This window comes from Elephas maximus, chromosome 26, assembly GCF_024166365.1.
Source record: "Elephas maximus indicus isolate mEleMax1 chromosome 26, mEleMax1 primary haplotype, whole genome shotgun sequence".
Taxonomy (NCBI): Eukaryota; Metazoa; Chordata; class Mammalia; order Proboscidea; family Elephantidae; genus Elephas; species Elephas maximus.
This window is the reverse complement of record NC_064844.1, coordinates 42053128-42078095: the sequence shown is the minus strand read 5'-3', so window position 1 is coordinate 42078095 and position 24968 is coordinate 42053128. Positions and strand designations below refer to the sequence as shown.

Genomic DNA, 24968 nt, shown 5'->3' with positions numbered 1-24968 from the left:
TACAGTGGTTACAAGTTGGGCTGCTAACCAAAAGGTCGGCATTTTGAATCCACCAGCCACTCCTTGGAAACTCTATGGGACAGTTCTACTCAATAGGGTTGCTATGAGTTGGAATTGACTTGATGGCAACAGGTATTAAGAAATACAATCAAAGAATTAAATGAAGCCATAAATAATTAAATGAAAATACAGAAATGACAAACTATAGTAAAATATGACAAAGAAATAGAAACTAAAAAAATATAGCCAACTGAAAAGTACAGTAACAGAAATAAAAAATTCACCATATGGCCTCAATAGCCTATTTGGGTTGGCAGAAGAAACAGAACTACTGAATACAGGTAAACAGAAATTATCTAAAGAAAAGAAGATAAAAAACAAACAGATCCCCAAAGGCCTGGGGGACAACTTAAAGCATATTAGCGTATGTGTAACAGGAGTTCAAAAAAAAAGAGGCAAGAGGGATGGGCAAAAAAAAAAAAAAAAAAAAAAGGAAAAATAACGGTTAAAAACTTCTCGTTAGGGCTGAAAAGGGATCCCTGGTGGTGCAGTGGTTAAAGCTCTCGACTATGAACTGAAAGGTGGGCAGTTTGAAACCACCAGCAGTTCCTTGGCAGAAAGATGTGGTAGTTTGCTTCTGTAAAGATTTACAGCCTTGGAAGCCCTTTGGGGTTGCTATCAGTTGGAATCGACTCGATGGCAGTGGGTTAATGCTGAAAAACGTTAACCTTCGGATCCAAGAAGCTTAACAATACCTTAGTAGGATAAACACAAAGAGGTCCACACTTAAGACACATAATAGGCAAACTGCTGAAGGCCAAAGAGAAAACCATGACAGGCACAAAGAAAAATGACTTATAACCTACTGTGTAACAATAGAATCAATGAGTGACTTTTCAGAAGAAAGAATGAAGGCCAGCAGGCAGTAGAATGACATATTGAAAGTGTTGCAAGGAAAAAAACAGTCTGTCAAGAGTTCTATATCCGGCAAAACTATCCTTAAAAAATGAAGTCAAAATAGTGATGTTTCCAGATAAACAAAGACAGAAAATTTGTTGCTAGCAGATCTGTCTTATAAGAAACATTAAAGGCAGTCATTCAAGTTGGAAAGAAATAACACCATGTAATTTCAAATCTATGGGAAAAAAAAGAAGAATGCCAGAAATGGTTTTAAAAAAAAAAAGATGAATATAAAAAGGTACATGAATATTTTTTTGTTCTCCTATATTCTATGTGCATGGACTAGAAATTCAATATTGTTAAATGGCAATTCCCTCCAAATAGATATACGCATTCATTACAATCGCCATGAAATCCCAACAAGTTTTTCAGTAAAAATTGACGAGCTGATCTTAAAATTTACATAGAAATGAAAAGGACATAGAAAAGACAAAATAACCTTGAAAAACAACACAGTAGGAGGATTTATATTGCCCAGTTAAAAAAAAACTTACTCTAGAGCTACTGTAATCAGTACAGATGGTATGGGTGTAAGGATAGATTAGAAAATCCAGGTATAAACCCTCGCATTTACGGTAATTTTTGAGAAAAGTGACAATGCAATTGAATGGGGGAAGGGTAATCTTACATCAGATGGTACTAGGACAATTGTATAGCCATATGCAAAAATGGACTTATAGCCATACATAAAATCATATTACATAAATATAATTTAAAAATGGCTACTAGGCTTAAATTTAAGAGTAAAACTATTAAACACTGGAATAAAATACAGGAAGAAACTTTGGGTTAGGTAATGTTTTCACTGATAAGACACCAAAAACATGACCATGGGGGAAAAAATTAATAAATTAGACTTCATTTAAATTGGAAATACTTTTCTTCAAAGCCATCATTAAGAAAATGAAAAGAAAGCTAGACTGGGGGAAAAAAATTGCCAATCATAAATCTGATAAAGGACTTGTATAAAAAAATACAAGAAGTACTCCTGTAACACCCTTCTGTCAATAACTGCTAGAATAGACAGAAAATCAATTAAGAATAAAGACTTGACCAACACATCAATCAGTATGACCTAACTAACAAAATACTAGCCAACAAAAGCAGAATAAACATTCTTTTCCAGAGTATATAGAACATTTACCAAGATAGACCATACTGTGGGTCATAAAGCAAATCTCAATAAATTTAAAAGCATTCAAATCATACAAAGTACATTTCTCACCACAATGGAGTTTAGAAATCACTAATTAGAAAATTTCCAAATATTTCCAAACTAAATATCACACTTCTAAATAACCCATGAGTCAAAGAAAAAAATCAAAAGGCAAATCATAAATTACTTAGAACTGAATGAAAATGGAAACATAACATATTCAAATTTGGGGGGATCAGCTAAAGCAGTGCTTAGACAGAAATTAATAGGAGTAAATGACATTAAAAAAAAAGGTCTTGATGGAAGATCCAGCCAAGCTGTGCCAATTCTTAAGCCAAGAAACTGAGATAATAGATGTTGTCTTAAATAAACTTAGATGACCAAAGGTCACTTAAGAGCAACAGGTAACCTGAACAACCTTACATCTATTAAAGAAATTTAAATTATATGCAAAAACATTCTACAAAGACAACTCTAGGCCCGACAGCAGCATTCGTACCTAAAGAAGATATAATACCAACTGTACCAAATTCTTCCAGGACATCAGAAGAGGAGAGAATACACTGCAACTTATTCTACAAGGCCAGCGTTACCTGATACCCTTTAAGCTGTCAAGGACATTCAATAAAATAAAAAGTTGGAGATACATCTCTCTCATGAATTAAAAAGTCTTAAGGAAAATCAGCAAATCACATCCAACAATATATAAAAAGGATAATATGTCACGATTTTGTGGGTTTTATCCCATAAACTCAAGATTGGGTTAATATTTGACAATCAACTAATTTAATTCACCTTATTAACAGTTTACTCCATGAATACAAGGTTGGGTTAACATTTGCAAACAACCAATTTAATCCACTTTATTAAATCTTAATAAAGAAAAAAACATAATGTCTTAAATAGATTCAAAAAAGCATGGGACAAAATCCAACACCCATTCCTAATAAACACTCCAAGGAGACTAGGAATGGAAAGAAACTTCCTCAACCTGAAGAAGGGTTCCTATGACAAACTTACAGCTAACATCATACTTAATGGCGAAAGACTGCGCCTAAGATCAGAAACAACCAAGGATATCTAGTCTCATCAGCCAATGCAATAAGGTAAGAAATAAAAAGCATCCAGATTGGAAAAGGAGCAGAAAAACTACCTTTATTTGCAAATGACTTTACTGTAGTGGTTAAGTGCTACGGCTGCAAACCAAAGGGTCAGCAGTTCGAATCCACCAGACACTCCTTGGAAACTCTATGGGGCAGTGCTACTCTGTCCTTTAGGGTCGCTATGAGTCGGAATCGACTTGACGGCACCGGGTTTTTTTTTTTTATTTTTATTGTCTTAGTAGAAGATCCTCTAGAATCTATGAAAAAAGCTATTGGAACTAGTAAGTTTAGCAATATTGCACATCATTTCTATAATCACCAAAAACTGAAATAAAGAAAAAAACCAGTACCACTTACAACAGCACCACAGAATATAAAATGTTGTCCATATTTAACAAAAAGTGCGCAAGACCAGTACCACAAAAACTAGAAACTGTTTCTGAGAGAACTTAAACAGCAAGTTCTATGCTTTTTTTTTTTTTTTTTAACTTTCTTGTTGTAACTAACTCTCTAGGTTAATTGGCCAACTACAGTCTCAAACGTGACTGAAAACAGTGCTCCTATTATCTATGTCTATCTACCTACAGGGAGCCCTGGTGGCACAGTGGTTAATTGCTTGGCTGCAAATCAAAAGGTCGGCAGTTGAAATCCACCAGCTGTTCCCTGGAAGCCCTACTGGGCAGTTCTTTCTGTTGTATAGGGTCGCTGTGAGTGGGAATCAACTCGAAGGCAACAGGTTTGGTTTAGCTTTTTATTTTTTTAATCTACCTACATACACCATTTCACTTTTAATTAAGAGAAGTTAACAAACGTATATATGATTCATTAATTCTTTGTGAAATACGCTCTTTAATAGTAAAACATATTTTTAAAGTTTTCAGATATCACAGGAAGACAAATTAAACTCATCTACAAAAAAAAAAAATTTTTTTTTTTTTTTACAAAGGATCATGTCAAAAATACTGTGAGACAGCTTCCACTTTCACATGTATAGCTGAAGGTAAACAGGAGTGAAAATTAGAGTAATTGCATTATTTTGCAGGTGTGTTAGTCATCTAGCGCTGCTATAACAGAAATTCCATAAATGGATGGCTTTAACAAAGATAAATTTATTTCTTCACAGTAAAGTAGGCTAAAAGTCCAAATTCAGGGTGTCAACTCTAGCGGAAGGCTTTCTCTGTCAACCTTCTCATCAACCTTCCCCTCGGACCAGGAGCTTCTTTGCGCAGGAACCCCGGGGTCCAAAGGACATACTCTGCTCCTGGCACTGCTTTCTTGGTGGTATGAGGTCCCCCTGCATCTCTGCTCACTTCTTTTATATCTCAAGAGATTGCCTCAAGACGCAATCCAGTCTTGTAGGTTGAGTCCTGCCTCACAAACACAACTGCTGCCCATCCTCCCTTATTAACATCATAGAGGTAAGATTTACAACATATAGGAAAATCACAATACTGGGAGTCATGGCCCAGTTAAATTGATACACACATTTTTGGGGGGACATAATTCAATCCGTGACAGCAAGGGTGACCCTTTCTGACCTTTTTTATCCTATCTTCACAGAGGTATTAAAAAAAGACTATTGATTAATCTGTCCATGGAACAAGATGACTACTGCAGGGAAAAACAGTAGGGCATTTAATTTTTTCAAATGTCAAGATAACTGATGATATCCTATTAAGGCCACATTAAGTTAATGTTATTTACTAATTAATATTCCATCAGTGCGTATTCAAGCAGACAGGCTACTTCCAACAGTGCATGTTCTGAATTTGGAAGAGTGCGGCAGCGGTGGTGGCCCAATTTCCACCATACATATGATATGACATTTACTTACTTAGCTTTTATAACCAAAGTTGTTTTCCAGAAAACATACAAAACAAGGTAATTAGTAAGATTTTTTTATAGTTTTATAAATAGGTAGAACCACAAACAAGCAATAAATATTTAAGTCGACCTTCTCAATGATTTTTAAAAATTCCTTACCGGTATCTATGAACAAATATACCCTTAAAAATAGAGTTCATCATATTTTCAATTTCATCCTGATTTTCTTGCAGCTGAAATGAAAAAGCAAAAAATACATGAATTAAAATATTGTGTTTAATTCCTGCTTATTTTCATTCTGGTTATTTATCAATGGTTTTTCTCATTTACTGTGCAGCAAATGTCTAAAATCACCAGTATAGTTGCATTCTTGCTAAATTTTACTACACGAGCTTTATAATCTCCCAAACTCAACATCCCTCCACTCCTCTTATTCCCACATGCCACACAGTGACTAACAAGGAGGAGTGGTGCAACCAAGTGTGCCAGTCTCCTATCTTCAAAATACCATCAGCTTTGGGACAAGGCCACAATTTCTATGACTATTCTGTGCAAATCAGGTCCCTGGTTTAGTTTTGCCTTCCTTGGTAATGGATCGACCCTGATTACCATATCTACCACTGTACGGGAAACTTTCAACTCCATCTAAAGTATCCAAATATTACTCTGCATCCGATTAACCTGTATTACGGAAAGTAGGCCAAGTTTCCAGGACAGAACGTAGCAAGGATCCTAACCAATAGCGGTGTAATGCAGCAACAACATAAAATACCACAGCAGATATATACACGGCAGGCAACACTACTGCTCAGAGTTTCGGTTTGAGTTTTTCACTGCTCTGCAGCAACAGAAGCCCTGATGTGAAATTACATTCTAGGTGGTTTTTATTATCTTAATATGTCCTGTAATTTGCTATGTAGCAATATTCAGTGAAATATTTCCTTTCATTGCATGCATAAATGTGACAATAAAATTCCTACAGACTTAATCTTTTGCTGTATTGTTTGTTTCAAGTGTTACTGAAATAACCTTGGAAACACTTTTACAGTAAATCATTCAAATTACTACAACTTACTGAAAGTTTTAAAAATAAAACTTTTCCTGCATTTATTACATAAAAAATAATTTTAAATGGAGGCATATATTTTGGTTAATAGTACCCACTGAGGCACAGTTCTAATACTTCTATAATATATCACATAGAACACGACTAGTAATTTAATCATAAGTTTGCTGTGTTATTCACTGGCAACAGTTTCTTTGCAGCAATATATTATTCTTTTTTTCCAAATTAAAAGACAGGCTAATGCTATAGATCTAAAATTTGATTTCTCATTGGATAAATAAAAATGTTTCTCATTAAAAACCCACTTTAAAATCACTTTCAACATGTATATGAAAATTTCATTGTAAAACAGGGATCAATCTCATTCACAGGAATAACCCATCAGTTAATATGCAGTCTTCGGCTTTCTCCTGGAAATGCAGCATTGCAGATCCCCATTTCTGAGCCATGGCCTGACAACCTCTCTGAGTTACCTAACTCTCCGATATCTTCCTCCAAAAGTAAGACTGTTCTGTGATTTCCTTCTGTCATCAGACAGCACTCAACAACTGGCTGAACTTTCTCATTTCATATGAACATTTTCAGATCAAATAATCTAACTTTTAAGAAAACCTGTAAAAATTTTTAAATACACACAAACATTTTCAGAGGAAATAAAAAACAATCAGTATGATATATTCACCGGTCCGTGAGTGGCACAAACAATTAAGCACCTGACTGTTAGTCGTGAGACTGGTGGTTCAAACGCACCCAGGATTACCTTGAGGACAGGTCTGGCAATCTGCTTCCAAAAGGACACAGCCTTGAAAACCCTGTGGAGCAGTTCTACTCTGCACTCATGGGTTGCATAAATCAGCATTGATTAGGCGGCAACTAATAACAACATGATATATTTACTACACGTTTACAGAACATAACAACCACAGTTATATGAAACTAACTTACCTCTTTGCGTTTCTGAAGTAGTAATTCTAACCTTTCATTGGCTCTCTTTCCAATCATTTTATTTCTCTCAGCTTCATACTGTCTCTGTGTATTGTCCTGATGAATACTGAGGTTTAAGGCAACATTCACCAGAGCAGTCATGAGCTTCATGGCTATAAAATAAAAGAAGACTATAATCACTCACCTATGAATCAGGCCTTTACCCATCAAATTACTCAGGTATAAAGCAAATGAATGAAGCAAAAACATTAATCAATTTTTATGCTTTATAATTCAGGCAATTATTAATTTAAATTAAAAAAGACAAAAACTAATTTATAGAAACAAACTTATTTTGTTTGTCTGTAACATAATTTTCTCTGACTCACTGCCCTCAAAGCTTGCCCTGCTGAAGTTCCCCACTTAAAAACAGCCCCATCCTAGTTATGTCCAGGAAGGATTTAAGGAGATTCTTCAACAACTCTTTTCCCCACCCCTAAATATACACATCTTAGAGGGGATACTATTCAAACACAGACTTCCTTGGGGCCACCAGACCAGTGTATACGATTGCTTCCTTAATACCTTTACTCAGATGCATCAAAGGTGCCTGAGATGTTACACCAGTTTATAATCTTTACCTCCAAAGGTGGTCCTCTTCCTGTATTCCTCACCTCAGTCAATGGACCAACCTACAACCACTGCAAAACTGACGGATCCCTACCAAACTCATTAAGTTCATTAAAAATGTACTTTGTGAACTTCCAATCGACCTATCTTCACCAGTCACAGTACAAATGTACTTCTGAGTTTTTTTTCTTATATTTGTAAATCCTGCTAAATATTTTTAAACTTTTGTTTCAAGTTCTACTAGAAACAGGAATGACACAAACCTCAAACATTTATTTATCCACTCATTTATTTTCATTATTGGGATGAAAGGGTAGGAAACATTGATAGAAAAATAAGTTTGCACTGGTAAAATAAAAATATATCCCCCTTTTTTCATACTGGGTTACCCACCAAATTATGCATCTGCAAATACAAATGTTTAGTTTTAGAAAATAAAATCGTTCAGTGTTTTGGAAAACCGAATCCACTTATCTGCAAATATATTCCTGTAATTAAAAATAAGCATATATTTTTCACTATTTCACTTTAGTTACATATAAGACCCACTGCCGTCGAGTCAATTCCGACTCATAGTGACCCTACAGGACAGAGTAGAACTGCCCCATAGAGTTTCCAAAGAGCGCCTGGTGGACTCGAACTGCCAACCTTTTGGTTAGCAGCCATAGCACTTAACCACTAGGCAACCAGGTTTTCCCAATTAGTTACATATATACACACGTGTATACACGTTGTATCTATCTATCTTGTATATACACACATACATCCAGTTTGTTATTCTGAAACTATCTACACTTTGGCCAACTCCATCTCAATAATGATTGCTTCTGCCCTTTGACCAAAACATAAGATGAACAGTCCTAAAAACAAATTTAAATTGGTGACCACTTAGAAATGCATTTAATGAAAATGTTTCTCTTTTCCTGAGATAGTGTCTGAATACAATAAACTGCAAGATATTCTTGTGTTTCAAAATCCAAGCGAGTTTTTTACGTGTTGTCAGTAATAGAGTATTTGACTATGTTATGAAGGTTAAAAAATATGTTTCAAATTACTCTATATAAGAAAGGAGCCTAGCTTAAAGATATGAGGAATATGGAGTATTCAAACAGTCCAAATTTGTAAGAATTTGTCCTGAGCATACAAAGTGATATTCAGTGCAGTTTAATTCAGAATATACACTTAGATCTCTAAGCAAAATGATCTGAATATCAAGGAAATGGAAAGCATTAAAATTAACACCAACGCTGGCTGACATTCTCTAGTAGAAGCTAAGGCACAGCTTTTTTTTTTTTTTTTTTTTAATTTAAGGGCTTTTGCATAAATTCCAAACTAATTGCCAATATCTACTAATGACCCTTCTTCAATCCCGGTCATATAATGACCAAAAGACAAAACAAAAATCCCATTCTAAAACAAACAAAAAACTGCAAAATGATAAAAAAAAAAAAAAAAATCAGAAAGGTATTAGCTATTATATACCAGTATTTATTGACATAAAATGTTCCCAAATCTGTAACATTTAGATTAGTTCACTGAAACTTTTATTTCACTGACCAACATATAAGCAAATTAACAGCTTGAAAAGAGACTTTTAATTTAATGACACATGTACAACATGGAGATTTTGATGTCTTATTCAGTGCACTGAAAAAGAACGATTCCTATATAGAGTGATTACTTATTATGTTCTATTAGCACTACTCGAAGATAGAATTGTTTCTGAATTAACTTATTTTTATGACTACAGTAATTCAGCCTTGATACTGTGACATGGACTTTTCAGTGGCTTCTCCTTGTCTATCAAGGAGAAAAATGCTTCCCTTAGCCTTCACATGTCAACTGATGAGTATAAAATTGTCGATGTGTTTTAGTGTGTTGCTGCTCAGAGTGTGGTCTGCAAATAGGTGCTGATCACAAATGGTTTCTTACCAATCTATGGTAAGTGCAAAACTGAAACTATTTAGAAACTTTTACACCAATCTGAATAATTTTATGTCTGTTGAATCTGATAATAAAATAAACATATTTCATTTTTTCTTGAGATCCATTTTACTGCATTTTACAAAAGTATCAGGTATTAAAAAAAAACTTGTCTTTCAACACAGATTGTTTACAAAGTACTAATTTAGTGCTCCTCCATTCATCTATCAATCCCACACGTACTGAGTCCTGGTCTAATTGCTAGGGATACGAAACTGAACGAGTAAGTGACCTGTCCTCATAAGTTTTACATTCTACCCACTAAACAAAATCCACTGCCGTCAAGTCGATTCTAACTCATAGACACACTATAGAACAGAGTAGAACTGCCCCATAGGGTTTCCAAGGCTGTAAATCTTTATGGAAGCAGACTGCTCCGTCACTCTCCTAGAGAGTGGCTAAACCCAAAAACCAAACCCATTGCCGTCGAGTCGATTCCGACTCACAGCGACCCTATAGGACAGAGTAGAACTGCTCCATAGTTTCCAAGGAGCGCCTGGCGGATTTGAACTGCTGACCTTTGGGTTAGCAGCCGTAGCACTTAACCACTACACCACCACCAGGGTTTCCTAAGGGAGTGGCTGGTAGGTTTGAATTGCTGACCTTTTGGTTAGCAGCCAAGAGCTTTAACCGCTGCATCACCAGCGCTCCTCTTTACATTCTGGGGAAGAAAATAAGACAATAAATGGATAGACAGATAATATAGAAACGAAAAAAAGATATGCCAGTTAACGTTTTAAGTGCTATAAGGAAAAAAAAATAAGGTTAAAGAGTTGAAATGAGGTACTATATTAGCATTAGTCAGGAAGCCCTCTCTGAAGAACTGACAATTTGAACATGAAGTGAGGGAATGAGCATGGGATTATATGGCAAAAATAGTGTTTGAGGGAGAGGAAACAAGTAGCGCAAAAGTTGTAAGGTAAATTATTACCAGCAAGGCGCTCATGAAAGAGCAATGTGTTTAGTGTGTCTAAAGCACAGAGGTAGGCAGAGATAGGACATAAGGTTGAAAAGGAAACCAGAGGCCAGATTACAAGGGTAATCTCCTAGGCCTTGGGTAAGATTCCAGAATTAAATCTAAGTGACATGAGACCCATTTGAGGATTTGTCATGGGCAAGAGAGAATACACTATAGAAGTAGTAGCAGAAGGGAGACCAGTTAGAAAGACATTGAAATTATGGTGAAAATATTGCCAAAATTTTAGAATGACAATTCTCAAAGCTTTGGCCTTGATCAATTTAGTGAAGTGATGCTGGCTTCAATTACTATGGTAGCAGTAGGTAGAGAGAAATACTCAGATATCAAGTATATTTTGAAGGTACACCTGAAAGAATTTAATAGATTAAATGAAAGAAAAAAGGCAAGGATGATTCCAAAGTTTTAATCTTATTAGGTATTGAAATGGGGATGTCTAGTAGATAAACATTTGGAAGTCATCAAGAGATTGGTATTTTGAGACATACAAGTGGATGACACATCAACTCAATAGAGAATTGTTCACCCATTAGAAAAAACTGAGACAGAATTTTGTGTGCAGTGGGGAAAAAAACTCTCAAAGACATTAGTTTAAAAAAAAAAGCAAGATGCCTAATCATATGCGTATTATATTATCATCTGTGCAAAAAGGAATGTTGTTTCATGTGCCAGCCACTATTCTGAGCCATTTACACATACTTATTCATGTATGCCTCACAACCCTATGAAATAAGTACTATCATTATCCCCTTAAAAAAAAAAAAAAAAAACAAACTTCTGTTTCTGGAGATATATTATTATTATAGGTTTTATATTATAAATATAATTATATTTTAGATATAATAATAATATAAACATATTATTCAGTGACATTGGTTACACTTTTCACAACGTGTCAGTATTCTCGTTATTTCCATTCTGCTTGTTATGTTTCCATTAATCTACACGCCTTGTCACTCCTCCCCTCTTACTTTCTCATCTTTGGTCTAGGGTAAATGCTAACCTTAGGACTCATTTAGATGATTGTTTAGAGGAGCACAGTATTAATGGGTGATGATATTATTTTATGAGCCACTCTGTCTTGTGGCTGATAGGTGACCACCGGGAGCGGTTTGAGCTGGAAACATAAAGGGTATCTCAGGGCGACAGTCTAAGGGGTTCAACTAGTCTCTACTTGTCCAGTAAGCCTAGCCTTTTTTAGGAATTTGGATTAGGTTTTACATTTTTCTCCCATTTTATCCGAGACCATCTCTTGTGTCCCTGGTCAGAACGGTTGGTAGTGGTAGCTGGACACCAACAATTCTTCTGGTCTCAAGGTAGGTAAGGCCGTGGTTCGTGTAGACTATTAGTATTCTAGATTAGTTTCTTGAGTCTTTGGTTTTCTTCTTTCTCTTTTGCTCCTGACGCGTAAAGACCAATAGTTTTATCTTAGATGGTCATTCGCAAGGTTTTTTTTTCTTAATTTTACTGTGTTTTGGGTAAAAGTTTGTAGCGCAAATTAGCTTTCATTAAAAAATTTATACACAAACTGCACTGTGACATTGGCTGAAATCCCTGCAATGCATCAGCACTCTTCCCCTTTCCCTTTCTACCCTGGGTTCTCCATGTCCATTTATCCAGGTTTCCTGTCCCTTCCTGTCTTTGCTCTTGGGCAGATATTGCTCATTTGGTCTCAAACACTTGGTTGAAATAAGAAGCACATTCCTCATGTGTGGTATTGTTTATGTTGTTAGGCGTCGTCCAGGCAGTTCTGACTCATAGCGACCCTATGTACAACAGAAAGAAAAACTGCCTCATCCCACACCATCCTCACAATCATTGTTATGCTAGAGCCCACTGCTGCCGCCACTGTCAATCCATCTCATTGACAGCCTTCCTTTTTTTCACTCACCTTCTACTTTACCAAGCATGATATCCTACTCCAGGGACTGGTTGTTCCTGATAACATGTGGAAAGTACTTAAGTCGAAGTCTCCCCATCCTCGCTTCTAAGGAGCATTGTAGCTGTACTTCTTTCAATACAGATTCATACACTCTTCTGGCAGTCCACAGTATATTCAATATTTTTCACCAACACCATAATTGGAAGGCATCAATTCTTCTTTGCTCTTCCTTATTCACCATCTAGCTTAAGCATGCATACATACGAAGCAACTGAAAATACCATAGCTTGGGTCAACCCACCTCAGTCCTCAAAGTGACATTTTTGCTTTTGAACACCTGAAAGAGGTCTTTTGCAGCAGATTTGCCCAATGCACTGTGTCATTTGATTTCTTGACTGCTGCTTCCATGTGCGTTGATTGTAAGGAAATCCTTGACAACTTCAATCTGTTTATCGTGATGTTGCTTATTGGTCCAGCTGTGAGGATTTTTGTTCTATGTTGAGGTAATCTATACTGAAGGCTATTGTCTTTCACCTTCACCAGTAAGTGCTTCAAGTCCTCTGCACTTTGAGCAGCCAAGGTTGTGTCATCTACACATTGCACGTTGGTAAGTCTTCCTCCAATTCTAATGCCCCAATTCTTCTTCATGTAGTCTAGCTTCAAGGATTATTTGATCAGCATACTGACTAAGTATGGTGAAAGGATACAACCCTGACGCACACCTTTCCTGCCTTTAAACCACACAGTATTCCCTTGTACTGTTCCAACAACTACCTCTTGGTCTATTAATAGGTTCCGCATTAGCGTAATTAAGTATTCTGGAATTCCTATTCTTTGCAATGTTATTCATAATTTGTTATGATCCACAGAGTTAAATGCCTTTGCATAGGCAATAAAACACAGGTAAACATCTTTCTGGTATTCTCTGCTTTCAGTCAAGATCCACCTTATATCAGCAATGATATCCCACATTCCGTCCTCCCCTGAATCCGGGTTGAGCTTCTGGCAGGTCCGTGTCAATAAACAGCTGCAACCACTTTTGAAAGATTTTTAGCAAAATTTTACTTGTGTGTGATGATACTGTTTGATATTTATGCATTCTGTTGATCACCTTTCTTTGAAATTGGCACAAATACGGGATCACTTCAAGTTGGTTGGCCAGGAAGCTGTCTTCCAAATTTCTTGACATAGATGAGTGAGTGCCTCTAGTGCTGCATCTGTTTGTTGAAACATCTCAATTGGTATTCTGCCAATTCCTGGAGCCTTTTTTTGTTTTATAAGCCTGTCTAACCTTTGGTTTCTTCTATTACCCAGTGGTGTTGAAGCACTTGCTCTTTCTGTCATTAATTTCTACTTTTACAGCATTGTGTTCAGAGAAGGTGCTTTGTATTATTTTGATGTTTTGAATTATATTATGGGTTGCTCTGTAGCCTAAACTGTGGTCTGTTCTGGAGAATGTTCCTTGTGCATTGGAAAAGGATGTGTACTTGGCTGCTGTTGGGTGGAGTGTTCTATAGATGTCTATGAGGCCAAGTTGGTTGATTGTGGCCTTTAAATTTTCTGTATCTTTCTTGAGTTTCTTTCTAAATGTTCTGTCCTTTAATGAGAGTGGTGTGCTGAAGTCTCCCACTATTATTGTGAAACTATTTCTCTTTTCAGTGCTGTTAGAGCGAGCCCTGTTAGTTTTTGAGCCCTGTTGTTAGGTGTGTAGATATTTATCCAGGTTATGTCTTCTTGTGGATTGTCCCTTTAATCCTTATGTAAGTCCTTTCTTGGCTTTTATGGTGGATTTTGCCTTAAAGTCTATTTTATCTGAGATTAGCATTGCCACTCCTGCCTTTTATCAGTTACTGTTTGCTTGATAATTTTTTTCCCATCCTTTGATTTTTAATGTCTTTGTCTCTACAGTGTCTCTTGTAGACAGCATATTGATGGGTTGTGCTTTTTTATCCATTCTGCCACTCTGTGTCCTTACAGATACATTAAACCATTTATATTCAGTGTGATTATCAACTGGTATGATTTTTATAGTTGCCACAGTGTTTTGTGTGTGTGTATGTGTGTGTGTGTAGTGCTGATGTTTTCTTTGCATCTCTTTCTTGGTCTGAGTTCCTTTTGTTTGTGGATTTTTTTTTTTTATTATTAAAGATTTTGTGTTTACTGACACTGTTTTTCTTCTTTCTTATTCTGATGAATATGTTTGTTAACTTTCCTGTGGCTACCTTTAAATGTACCCTTATCTACCTAAGTTTGAACCAGTCTTTTATTACTTGGTATGCCTTGCCTTAATCTCCATTTGAAAGTTTTATACGTACACCATTTATTCCGCTTTTTGTGTTGACACTGTTGTCATTTACAGATTGACATCTGTTTCCCTGTTTTAAGTCTTGAAAAAAAAAAAAGTCTTTTAGCTTTGTTTTATTATTGAGAGTTCTTTATTCTGCCATTTGGTTTTTTATCTAGTTCTTTATTCCTTCATTTGATGCTTCGGGTTCCAGGATTGATGTCTGTATCTGTTTTACTTAGTTTTTCGGGTCTTTGCTGCAGAGGGATGGCAGGATCTATCTGTTTAAGGTGCCATGTCGGCCCCGCCTCCACTCAAAAGCTTTTAAGAGCCCAGACATTACTCACCTAACTAGGAGGTAGAACATTATTTTTGTGAGCTACATTATGCCAAATGACCAAGTTGTTCCCTGAGACTCTAGTCCTAAGCCTTCAAATCCAGTAACCCAATCTTGTGAGTTATTTGGTTGTCTAGGAAGTATCTATAACTGTGTCCCCTATGTTTTATTTTATATATGAATATATATATGCTGCACAAACATGTATATACATTTGCCTACAGAAACACTGAAACATGCACACCCATGTATTCGTATGTGTTTATACATATATATGCATAGATATCTACCTATGTAACCACTCACGTATTTTTAAGTTATTACTGCCGTTGCGAAATTGTGTATGCTGTGGCTTTTACCAAAATCGTCCCTTATTCTTGTATACTTCTTAGTGTCATCATTTACCTTGGTCAAGTTGTGGCAACTTCACTCTTATTTGGTATTGCCTTAAAAAAAAACCAAACCCACTGCCTTCCAGTTGATTCTGACTCATAGCAACCCTAAAGGACAAAGCAGAACTACCCCGTAGCGATCCCAAAGAGCAGATGGTGAATTCGAACTGCTGACCTTTTGGTTAGCAGCCATATCTCTTAAACACTGTGACACCAGGGCTCTGATATGGCTTTACCCATCACCAAACTAACAAGTGTTCACTATTTAGGAAGTGATTCTCCCCTCCCTCCCCCTTCCATCCCTGGTAATCACCAAAGAATGCTTTTTTTGGTATGTATACCTATTCTTGTCATTTCATAATAGTGAGATCACACAGCATTTGTTCTTTTGTAATTGACTTATCTCACTTAGCATAATGTCCTCCAGGTTCATTCACATTTTATTTTGAGAACTCACCATTATTCTTTATGGCTGCATAGTATTCCATTGTGTGTATGTGCCCAAGTTTGTCTATCCACTCATCTGTTGATGGGCACTTAGGTTGTTTCCATCTTTTTGCTATATTATTCCCTTTTTACTTAAGAAGACCTGGTTGTGCGATGGATAAAGTGCTCAGCTGCTAACCAAAAGGTTGGTGGTTCAAACCCATGAGCCACTCTGGGAGAGAAAGATGTGGCATTCTGTTTCTGTAAATATTTACAGACTTGCAAACCCTATGGAACAGTTATACTCTGCCCTATAGAGTCGCTAAGAATTGGAATCAATTTGATGGCAGAGGGGTTGGTTTGATTTTTCCATTTTTACATAAAAGAAAACTGTGGCACAGATCAGGTAGGAGACTTGCCCAAGGTTACATAACCAGTAACTGGAAGAGACTGGATTCATTACAGGCAGTCTTGCTCCATAATTCAAGCTCTTAACTACTAACCACTAAACCATTCTATCTCTCACTGAATATGTACTTGCTATTATATGCATATCATCCCTGGTTGGTGTGGTTTGTGCCTATCCCCAGGAGCTCTGTGGAAGAAAGGCCCGGCAATCTGCTTCCATAAAGATTATACCCAAAAGAATTCTATGAAGCTGTTCTACTCTGTAACACATGGAGTCACCAAGAGTTGAAATCAACTCAATGACAATGGGTGTTTTTTTGTTTTATTATATGCATAAAGTATCTTTGAAAAGGTATATAAGAAGCTAGTCACTTTGGTTGCCTTCAGAGAAGAAAATATGATGGCCAAGAGATTGGGTGGAAGAATAACATAAGTTTTTTTTCACTTTGAATTTTAAATTATGTGGCTGTGAGACAGATAGGGTTAACTGTGCCAGTGGCTGAACAAAAAGAGCTTTTAAAAGATTATCATCTAGAAGTTGGGCAAACAGGAACCACACACTGTCCTGAGACAGATAGGGTTAACTGTGCTGGTGGAACAAAAGAGTCGTTAAAAGATTACCATCTAGAAGGTGGGTAAACAGGAACACACCCTGCCAACATGAGATGGGATTGGGGTATCTCCTTCTTAGTGTTTTTCTAGTCCCCTTCCCCTTTGCATGTGCAGAGGAGCAGAGTGTGACTGCTGTTTGACCTTCCTTAGCCCTCTGAAGGTGGTGATGTAGTGCCGAATATCAAGTACACTTGCCCTATATCCCCTAATAAGTGATTCCAAGGGCTGCCAAGAGCACTCCATTTTGAATATCAGCAGATTCCATCTTAGATTCCAGATACATGGGCAACCTAATTAACATACACCTCCATTCTGAGAAGTGCCCGCCCCTGGAAAGAAGCCCACTAAATATTCATTACTCTATTATCTCCATCAAACCCATATAATCCCTAGCTTTGCTTCCCTTGTGGTGTCAAGCCTTTTGGAGAGGTTTAGATCCTCGCTAAGTGTTTTTGCTTGACTCAAGCAAAATAAAGCTAGCTGAAGATAAAGTTTGTCTTTTGCTTGTATTCTTACTCAGGAAAAGACAAGGACCCTTTGTGTCAGGTTGGTAATTGGTAACAGCTGTATTACCTCTCCTGCCATCATTATTTTTTTTGATAAAAATAATAACACCATGGGATTGGTTTTCTCTTTTTTCACGAAATGTTAATAAAGACAGAAAAGAGGTCTGAACTCCCAGGATGAGGCAATAACTACAGCAGAACTTCCTAAGATTCATCAGGACAATGTGGTATTCCAGAAAAGACGTAAATACGAGTGTATCAAGAAGGAAGAAATAATTTTGTCTTTCAAGGGAAAGAGATAACAACTGGAAGCGGCCTGTCATGGATTGATTTATGCCCCCCCCCCAAATGTATCAATTTGGCTGGGCCATGATTCCCAGTACTGTGTGATTTTTCTGTATGTTGTAAATCCTGCCTCTATGATGTTAATGAGGGAGGATGGGAGGCAGTTGTGTTGCCGAGGCAGGACTCAATCTACAAGGTTGGATCATGTCTTGAGGCAATCTCTTTGAGATATAAAAGAAAGAAGTGGGGCAGAAGGTGGCACCTATACTACCAAGAAAGCAGTGCCGTGAGCAGAACACATCCTTTGACCAGGGGTTCCCACCAAGGAATCTCCTAGTCCAGGGAAAGATGGATGAGAAGGCTGACAGAGAGAGAAAGCCTTCCCCTGGAGCTGACATCCTGCATTTGGACTTTTTGCCTCTTTTACTGTGAATAAATTTCTCTTTGTTAAAGTCACCCATTTGTGGTATTTCTGTTACAGCAGCACTAGATGACTAAGACCCTGCCCACTGATTTGGGCACCCTGCTCACTGATTTTACCTCTACAAGAGTGGAGGCAGTGAAGTGGTAGAGACAGAAACCTGACTGGAGTGGGTTCAAGGAGAATTGTAGGAGAGTTAGTGATAATAGTCAATGTAAACAATTTTTGAGGAGTTTTTCTGGAAAGGAAAAGAGAAAAAAGGGATTGTGAGAGAACAAGGGAGGGATCCTGAATGATGAGAGCTGTTATACCATATCAGTGTAATGATAATTTTTATTATCTAATAAAAGGGGGGAAATTAAAAGTCAGGAAAGAGAGAGAACAACTTGATGAACAAAGTTCTTGGGTAGGTGAGAAAGAATGTGATTCACTGTGTAAGTGCAAGGATTGGCCTTAGACAGGGGGCACTGTAATTTAAAAAAAAGGCAGTGTATACAGATAACGTTGCATCTAGGTAGGTAGATTTAATGCTTGAAGGATTCTCTTCTGACCTCCTCTACTAAGAAAGCAAGATAACCAGCTGACCATGAAAAAGAAGGGATGAAATAATCTCCTGAGAAAGTGGGAGTATCTACTGAGTAGGATACTATACAGGAAGTCCCGGACTTAAGACAAGGTCTGGTTCTGATTTGCTGTAAATTGGTTCTGACATAAATTGAACCTTTTTTTTTCTTTTTTTTAGTTTTTGTTCTTACTGCGTTTTATTATCAGTATATATTTATAAATACCATCTCTGAACATGTGCATATGAACATCTCAGAATAGTAACATCAGCAAATTATGCACTGCAACATTGTAGGCATTACACATTACAATAAGATGAATAAAAAAAACAAAAACAGATGATCTTAAGTGTGGTTCACTGTAACGCACATACAACGTAAGTTGGGGACTACCTGTAAAAGGACTGCTACGCAGCTTGAGAGACAGGTCCACTTGAGAGAAAAACATAAAGCCCCCAACCAATATGTTTTTTCTTCCACTCACTTTCAGCTGCTCTGATGCAGGTGTACAGGTCCATGGGTGGCTCAAATGGTTTGCTCTAGGCTGTTAACCGAAAGGTTGACGGTTCAAACCCAAACACTTGCACCATGAGAAAAAGGGTCTGGCTGTCTGCTTCTGTAAGAATTATACCCAAGAAAACTGTATGGAGCTTAGTTCTCCCTAACACACAAGACTGTCATGAGTTGGGATCAACTTGATGGCAATGGGCTTTTTGTTTTTTTTCCTGGTGCAGGCATGAAGTAGGTGGAGATTTGATGTTTTCCTAGGGAGTAGGATGGGGGGAAAGAGAGACAAGGAAGTTGAGGGAATGAAGAACGATGTAATGGAATCTAAGCTGTGAAAATGAAATATGTGAGGACATGAAGGGTATGAAGAACAACAAAAAAAATAGCATCAAAGGATATAAAGTCCCTATAGAAGAACAGCAGTAGAACAAAAGAAGCTGGTTACCAGCAAACAGAATGCTTGATATTAAGATTGTGGCCACCGACCCGTTTATTCAATATCTAACATTCTGTATTGATGTTCCCTAAACGTTAAACTGAAAATTAAAAAATTATATTCGAGCTTAGTGGTATCTACTATACTTTTGAAAACCAACTATTATTGCACATTATAGAATTGTTTTGATAATGGAGCAAATTAAACTTTTAAGAAAGGTATGACTATATTCCTTTTTCAGTTTTTAAAAGGTTATTAAAAACTGGGGGGGGGGGTAGTTGTGACAAACTTATACTTTCCAAACAATAATATTTAACCAACCTTTTTGTCTCTCAAAAACATGACTAAATTAACTAGGAGAAAACAATTTTCATCTTCAATGAATCCAGGAAATACCTGTAATCTCAAACCACAATACACGAATATCGAACGCAGATAGATGTACAGAGTGCATACAAATGAAATCAATGAGTGGAGAAAACATGACACACACACACACACTTTATGTTATAGGTCTCAGAAGGACTGAGGAATTAGTAACACTAGGTTCCATAGAAGATGGGGTGAGATAAGGTCTCAAAATAAGAGTATCATTTCAGAGTTTGTATGACGAACATTAAATCTCCAAATCTCCACTCCAACCTAGGCAGTCAGGCAATCCTCTACCACACATCCACCTTGGAAGTCCAGAAGTTTATACCCTGGAGAAAGAAAAAAAAAAACCTAGCTATTTGGAATCATCAGACATACGAATAGAAGTGCTCCCTCACTCTAGCCAACTCCCAAATTCAGTCAGCTGCCATACTAAGTACACTGGAAGATCCTTCTGCAAGGAAACTGAACTTCCCCAGTAAAAACCTGTAAACCACAACACATACACACACTCTTCTCCCGCAATCAGTTTTTTAGTGTCTCCTTCTCAACAATGAATGGCCCAAGCCCCAAGCCCATTGCCAGCGAGTCAATTACGACTCATAGCAACCCTACAGGACAGAGTAGAATTGCCCCACAGGGTTTCCAAGGCTGTAAATCTTTACAGGAGCAGACCGTCTCATCTTTCTCCAACAGAGTGGGTGGTGGGTTCAAATCACCAACCTTTTTGGTTAGCAGCCGAATGCTTTAACCACCGTGCAATCAGGGCTCCTTACATGAGAGAGAGAGATAAAAGCAGAGAATCATAAGAGGTCAGAGCCGGAAGCAGAAAAAGATTTCAAAGAAATAATTAACATCAAAGAGATTAGAGAAAAAACAGATGATACTGCATCCACAAAACATAAAAAACAAAGACCTGGAGAATAAGAAAAAACTCTCAGAAACTTAAAATGATAGCCAAAATGATGTTTAGTAAAGTTGAGGAAAGACAAGAAAGGTCAGCCAACAGCCTAAGAAATGGAAAATAAAAGAGAAATAATAAGGAACTCAGTACTGAAGTAAGAAATTAACATTCAAGCAACAGGAATTCAAGAAAGAAAACAAGGCATAATGAATGGGGGGAAAAACATACTTACCAGGGTATAAAAATGGGAAATCCAAACCCGTTGCCATCGAGTCGATTCCGACTCATAGCGACCCTATAGGACAGAGTAGGACTGCCCCATAGAGTGTCCAAGGAGCTCTGGTGGATTTGAACTGCCGTAGCACTTAACTACTATGCCACCAGGGTTTCTATACCAGGGTATGTCTCCGTGAAATTTCAGAACACCAGGAATAAAGATAAAAGTTTCGAAACTTCCAAAGACAAGAAACAGAAATCAAAATCAGAAGTCAAAATAGCATTAGACTTCTCAATAACAACACTGGAAGCTGGAGTCCAATTCTGAAGAAAATTATTTTCGATGATGAATTTTATACTGGGTCAGACTATTAAATATTAGGGTACAATGCAGCTTTCAGGCATGCAAAGTCTCAAATATATACTTCCCTAATACCCTCTTCTTTTTTTTTTTTTTAATACCCTCTTCTTAGGAAACTAATGGAAAACATGCTCCCAAAAGGAGTGGAAGGGAAGAAGGGAGATAGGGTTTCAAGGAAAGACAAAGGGTCCAAACCAGGGTAGAAAAGTTAAAAAAATTAAGACATTAATCTACATTTTAGAAAAAGAGGAAGCCATATTAAGTCGTATAAAAAGTTAAAAGCACAGAAAATGCATATAACAAGATTGACTGTAACATCAAATTTTTTGTTTAAAAATAAAATAAAAAACCTCATAAATATGCATTTAAAAAAGGCTTAAAAGGAAAAAACAAAATTTTAAGGCACTGCTATAAGGTGGTGTGATTATTGCTTATTTTTATTTTTCTGAATTCTCTATAAGTAGTAATTTCATAAGCACAAAAAATCTAAAATGTACAATATGAAAACAATCTTAATACAAAAAAAACTAAACTTCAAAGAATTTTCTCAAATTCTCTGTCATGTTTAGAATATGCCATATTAGCTTTGTTGTTCTCTGTAGTATAGTTATAACATCAGACAATTTGAGTGATTTGTATATATTAAACATTTAACATTAATTATTTTATTTAAACCTAACAAACTCTTAGAAGTAAGGCTATTCATGTCAACATTCTATCAGTAAGAAATGAGAGGCACGGAAGTTAAGAAACTTGTCAAGGTTCTCCAAGTTAATGAAAAGGAGTTATGTAATTCTTGTAAACTGGTTTAAAATATCATGGTTGCTTTATAAAAACTGGCCCCCCACAGAAAGCTAATTTCTATACCTGATGATAGAAAGTAAAAGATCTAAAAAAAATTGTATTTCTTACTTAAAAAACTTTAAAAATTACTCTAAACGTGTATCTACAGATTCAAAAAATATAATTACATTTTTGAAGTTAAACTTTACTGTATTTTATGGGTACACATTATATACTATAGTGTGATATCTGGGGATTTGGCCAAGTATTACAAATCGATCCCATGCAAACACCAAAAGTCTACTATATATAAAACCTAAAACATTGAACATTGAATAAAGGTGATAAATCTGGAGAAGGAGTAAGAAAGACCAGGGTGATAAAGAAAAATAATGCAATGGTAAAAGTACAAAGCAATGATAAGACTCTAGAACTTAATCATTGCATAGTAATTAAGAGCTATGTCTGCTAACCAAAAGGTCGGCAGTTCAAGTCCACCAGGCACTCCTTGGAATCTGTTATGGGGCAGTTCTACTCTGTCCTGTAGGGTCGCTATAAGTCAGAATTGACTTGATGGCAATGGGTTGGGATTTTTTCTAGAAAAATAAAGAAAAAATGAATATAAGAAAAATATAAGGTCAAAAAGAAGAGAGATTATTTATACCATGTGGCCTTTTCCTTGATCATGCCAGACTGTTCTAAAAATTTCAGGACCTTAAAGAAGCCAGAAATAAGCTGTCTGGCTAAGAATTATAAAATACTTACTGAATTCAATAATTAGAACTTGGGTCCTGAGAGCCAAAAGACAAGTAAAATGAAAAAGCATGATATTAGTTCCTTAATAGCAGTTTTTGAAAAAATTAACTTGTTTACTTATTTATTTCTAATTTGTCCATTTATCATGTCTATTATTATTACCTAAAAGAGTAGGCACTGAATAAATCCAGAGTAAAACTAGGAATATAAAAAAAAAAAAAGGAATATAGTTATCATCATATTCCCCACTTTGCATATAAAAGAAAAGTGAGGCCAATTAAGTTAAGGAGCTTGTCCAAGGTTGCCCAAATAGTAAAAGTCAGAGAGGAATCTGAGCCCAGATAGTCTGGCTCCAGAACCAATTCTATAAACACTATATTATATGGTATCAGCAACTATAAGCCAAAGAAAAGAGGTATCAATTTTCTGAGGCAAAATGATCTTCAATCTATGATTAATAAATTCATATGCCATATCCTTCCTCAGAGGAAAAGTCCAGGGACACTGGCTTGATAATAAATGTTAATCAACACTGAATATAAATCAACGATGACAATATAAAATAACCATTTGTCAACATAAAAATATTAACAACAGGGCATAAAGAAATGTTTACTCCCTCAAGAGTCTGAGAGTGACCTATTATTAAACATTGCCGAAGACTGGTGACAAAATCATTTTGATTCTCTTAGAATTCCCATTTTAGAGTTCGTGGAATTCGGGTGATTCACCCAGGCCATCCACCCTTAGGTCTCCTTCTGAATCTTGAAGGAACCGGTTCCCTGAAGTCACCTTCAGGTTGAATAACAGCTTAGTAAGCAGTTTAGCAGAGACCATTTGGCCTTATGCATTGGGCTCTTTAGGAAAATTATCTGTGTGCAGCCAGCTTTGAGAAGAAGGAACTCAAGGGTCTGACTAGAGGCTGTGTCTTTAACATGTATGGTATGCCGTTGGCAATTCTGTTTCTGTAACCAGTGGACCCTGAAACCCTGCCCTGTGCTTTGATGTTATCTCCTGAGAAATTAAAAATGAGCTAAATAACCTATTTTCACTGTCCCCTCTTCAGTGTGCCATTCCAATACAGGTTGAATCTGCCTAATTAAAATCGTATCTACTTCTAATAAATATATTCTGCTACACTAATTTTTGGTGTTTCTCTGTGCATTTAGGTTTTTGAAACTGGCCTCCCAGTCTTTTGAGACCACTGGACTGTCATATGATGATCTTAACCAAAGTTTCTAATTTTTCCAAAAACTGAATCAATCACAACGCCATTAATACAAATTTTGTATTCTTGATTCTGCTTTGTTCAAATTAGCACCTTCACCATAAAAATGAGAGGTTGGCAGCATTAAATAAACTATTTGTAACATTACAGAAAATTATATAAGTGAGAAAATAGCAAAAAGAAAAAAAGAAACCAAGATTACTCATTCTGCAAATTGCCATCTAACCAAAGTGTGAAGCCAACAACATATAAAGTATTGGAATACACCTTAAAAGTAAATGCCTAAAAATACGTAAGAAAACTACAATTGTGGGGGGAAAAATTCTTTAAGAATAAAATTATATCAATAATACAAAAGAACGAAGTGGTAAAATAAAGGAAATACTATCTCTTTTGACCTTGAAAAGAAAAAGAATACTTTCACATAAAATATGAAAATATCATCAACTCTGAAAAAAATACAACGTGCCCAGTCTCAGATCTCACATTATAAACCACTGAAAGAAACAAAGAATAAACAAATTACCATACGTTTCCTATGAAAGTAAAGTCTACCAATTGTGTCTTAGTATGCCCAACCCAGTTACGTATTTAGAAGAAAGGGCACTAAAATCTGAAGATTATTAGTTAACGAAATGAAAAATGTACTGCAATGTGAAGCCTTCTT

The 24968-nt window shown here is 36.4% G+C and overlaps 1 protein-coding gene across 5 annotated transcripts in view; it reads right to left on the bottom strand.

The window, feature by feature from the left end:
* The window catches only part of STAG1 (stromal antigen 1), a 520715-nt gene that overhangs the window by 186671 nt on the left and 309076 nt on the right, over positions 1-24968 (bottom strand). For 4 of the 5 annotated variants that reach the window (XM_049870475.1, XM_049870474.1, XM_049870476.1 and 1 more), the window contains 2 exons: positions 7055-7206; positions 5203-5276 (listed from right to left, as the gene is read on the bottom strand). In XM_049870475.1, the coding sequence (XP_049726432.1) occupies positions 5203-5276; positions 7055-7206 (226 nt within the window). Of the gene's footprint in view, positions 1-5202; positions 5277-7054; positions 7207-10249; positions 10944-24968 lie in introns of those variants that run through there. The other variant, XM_049870477.1, reaches the window with a different exon arrangement.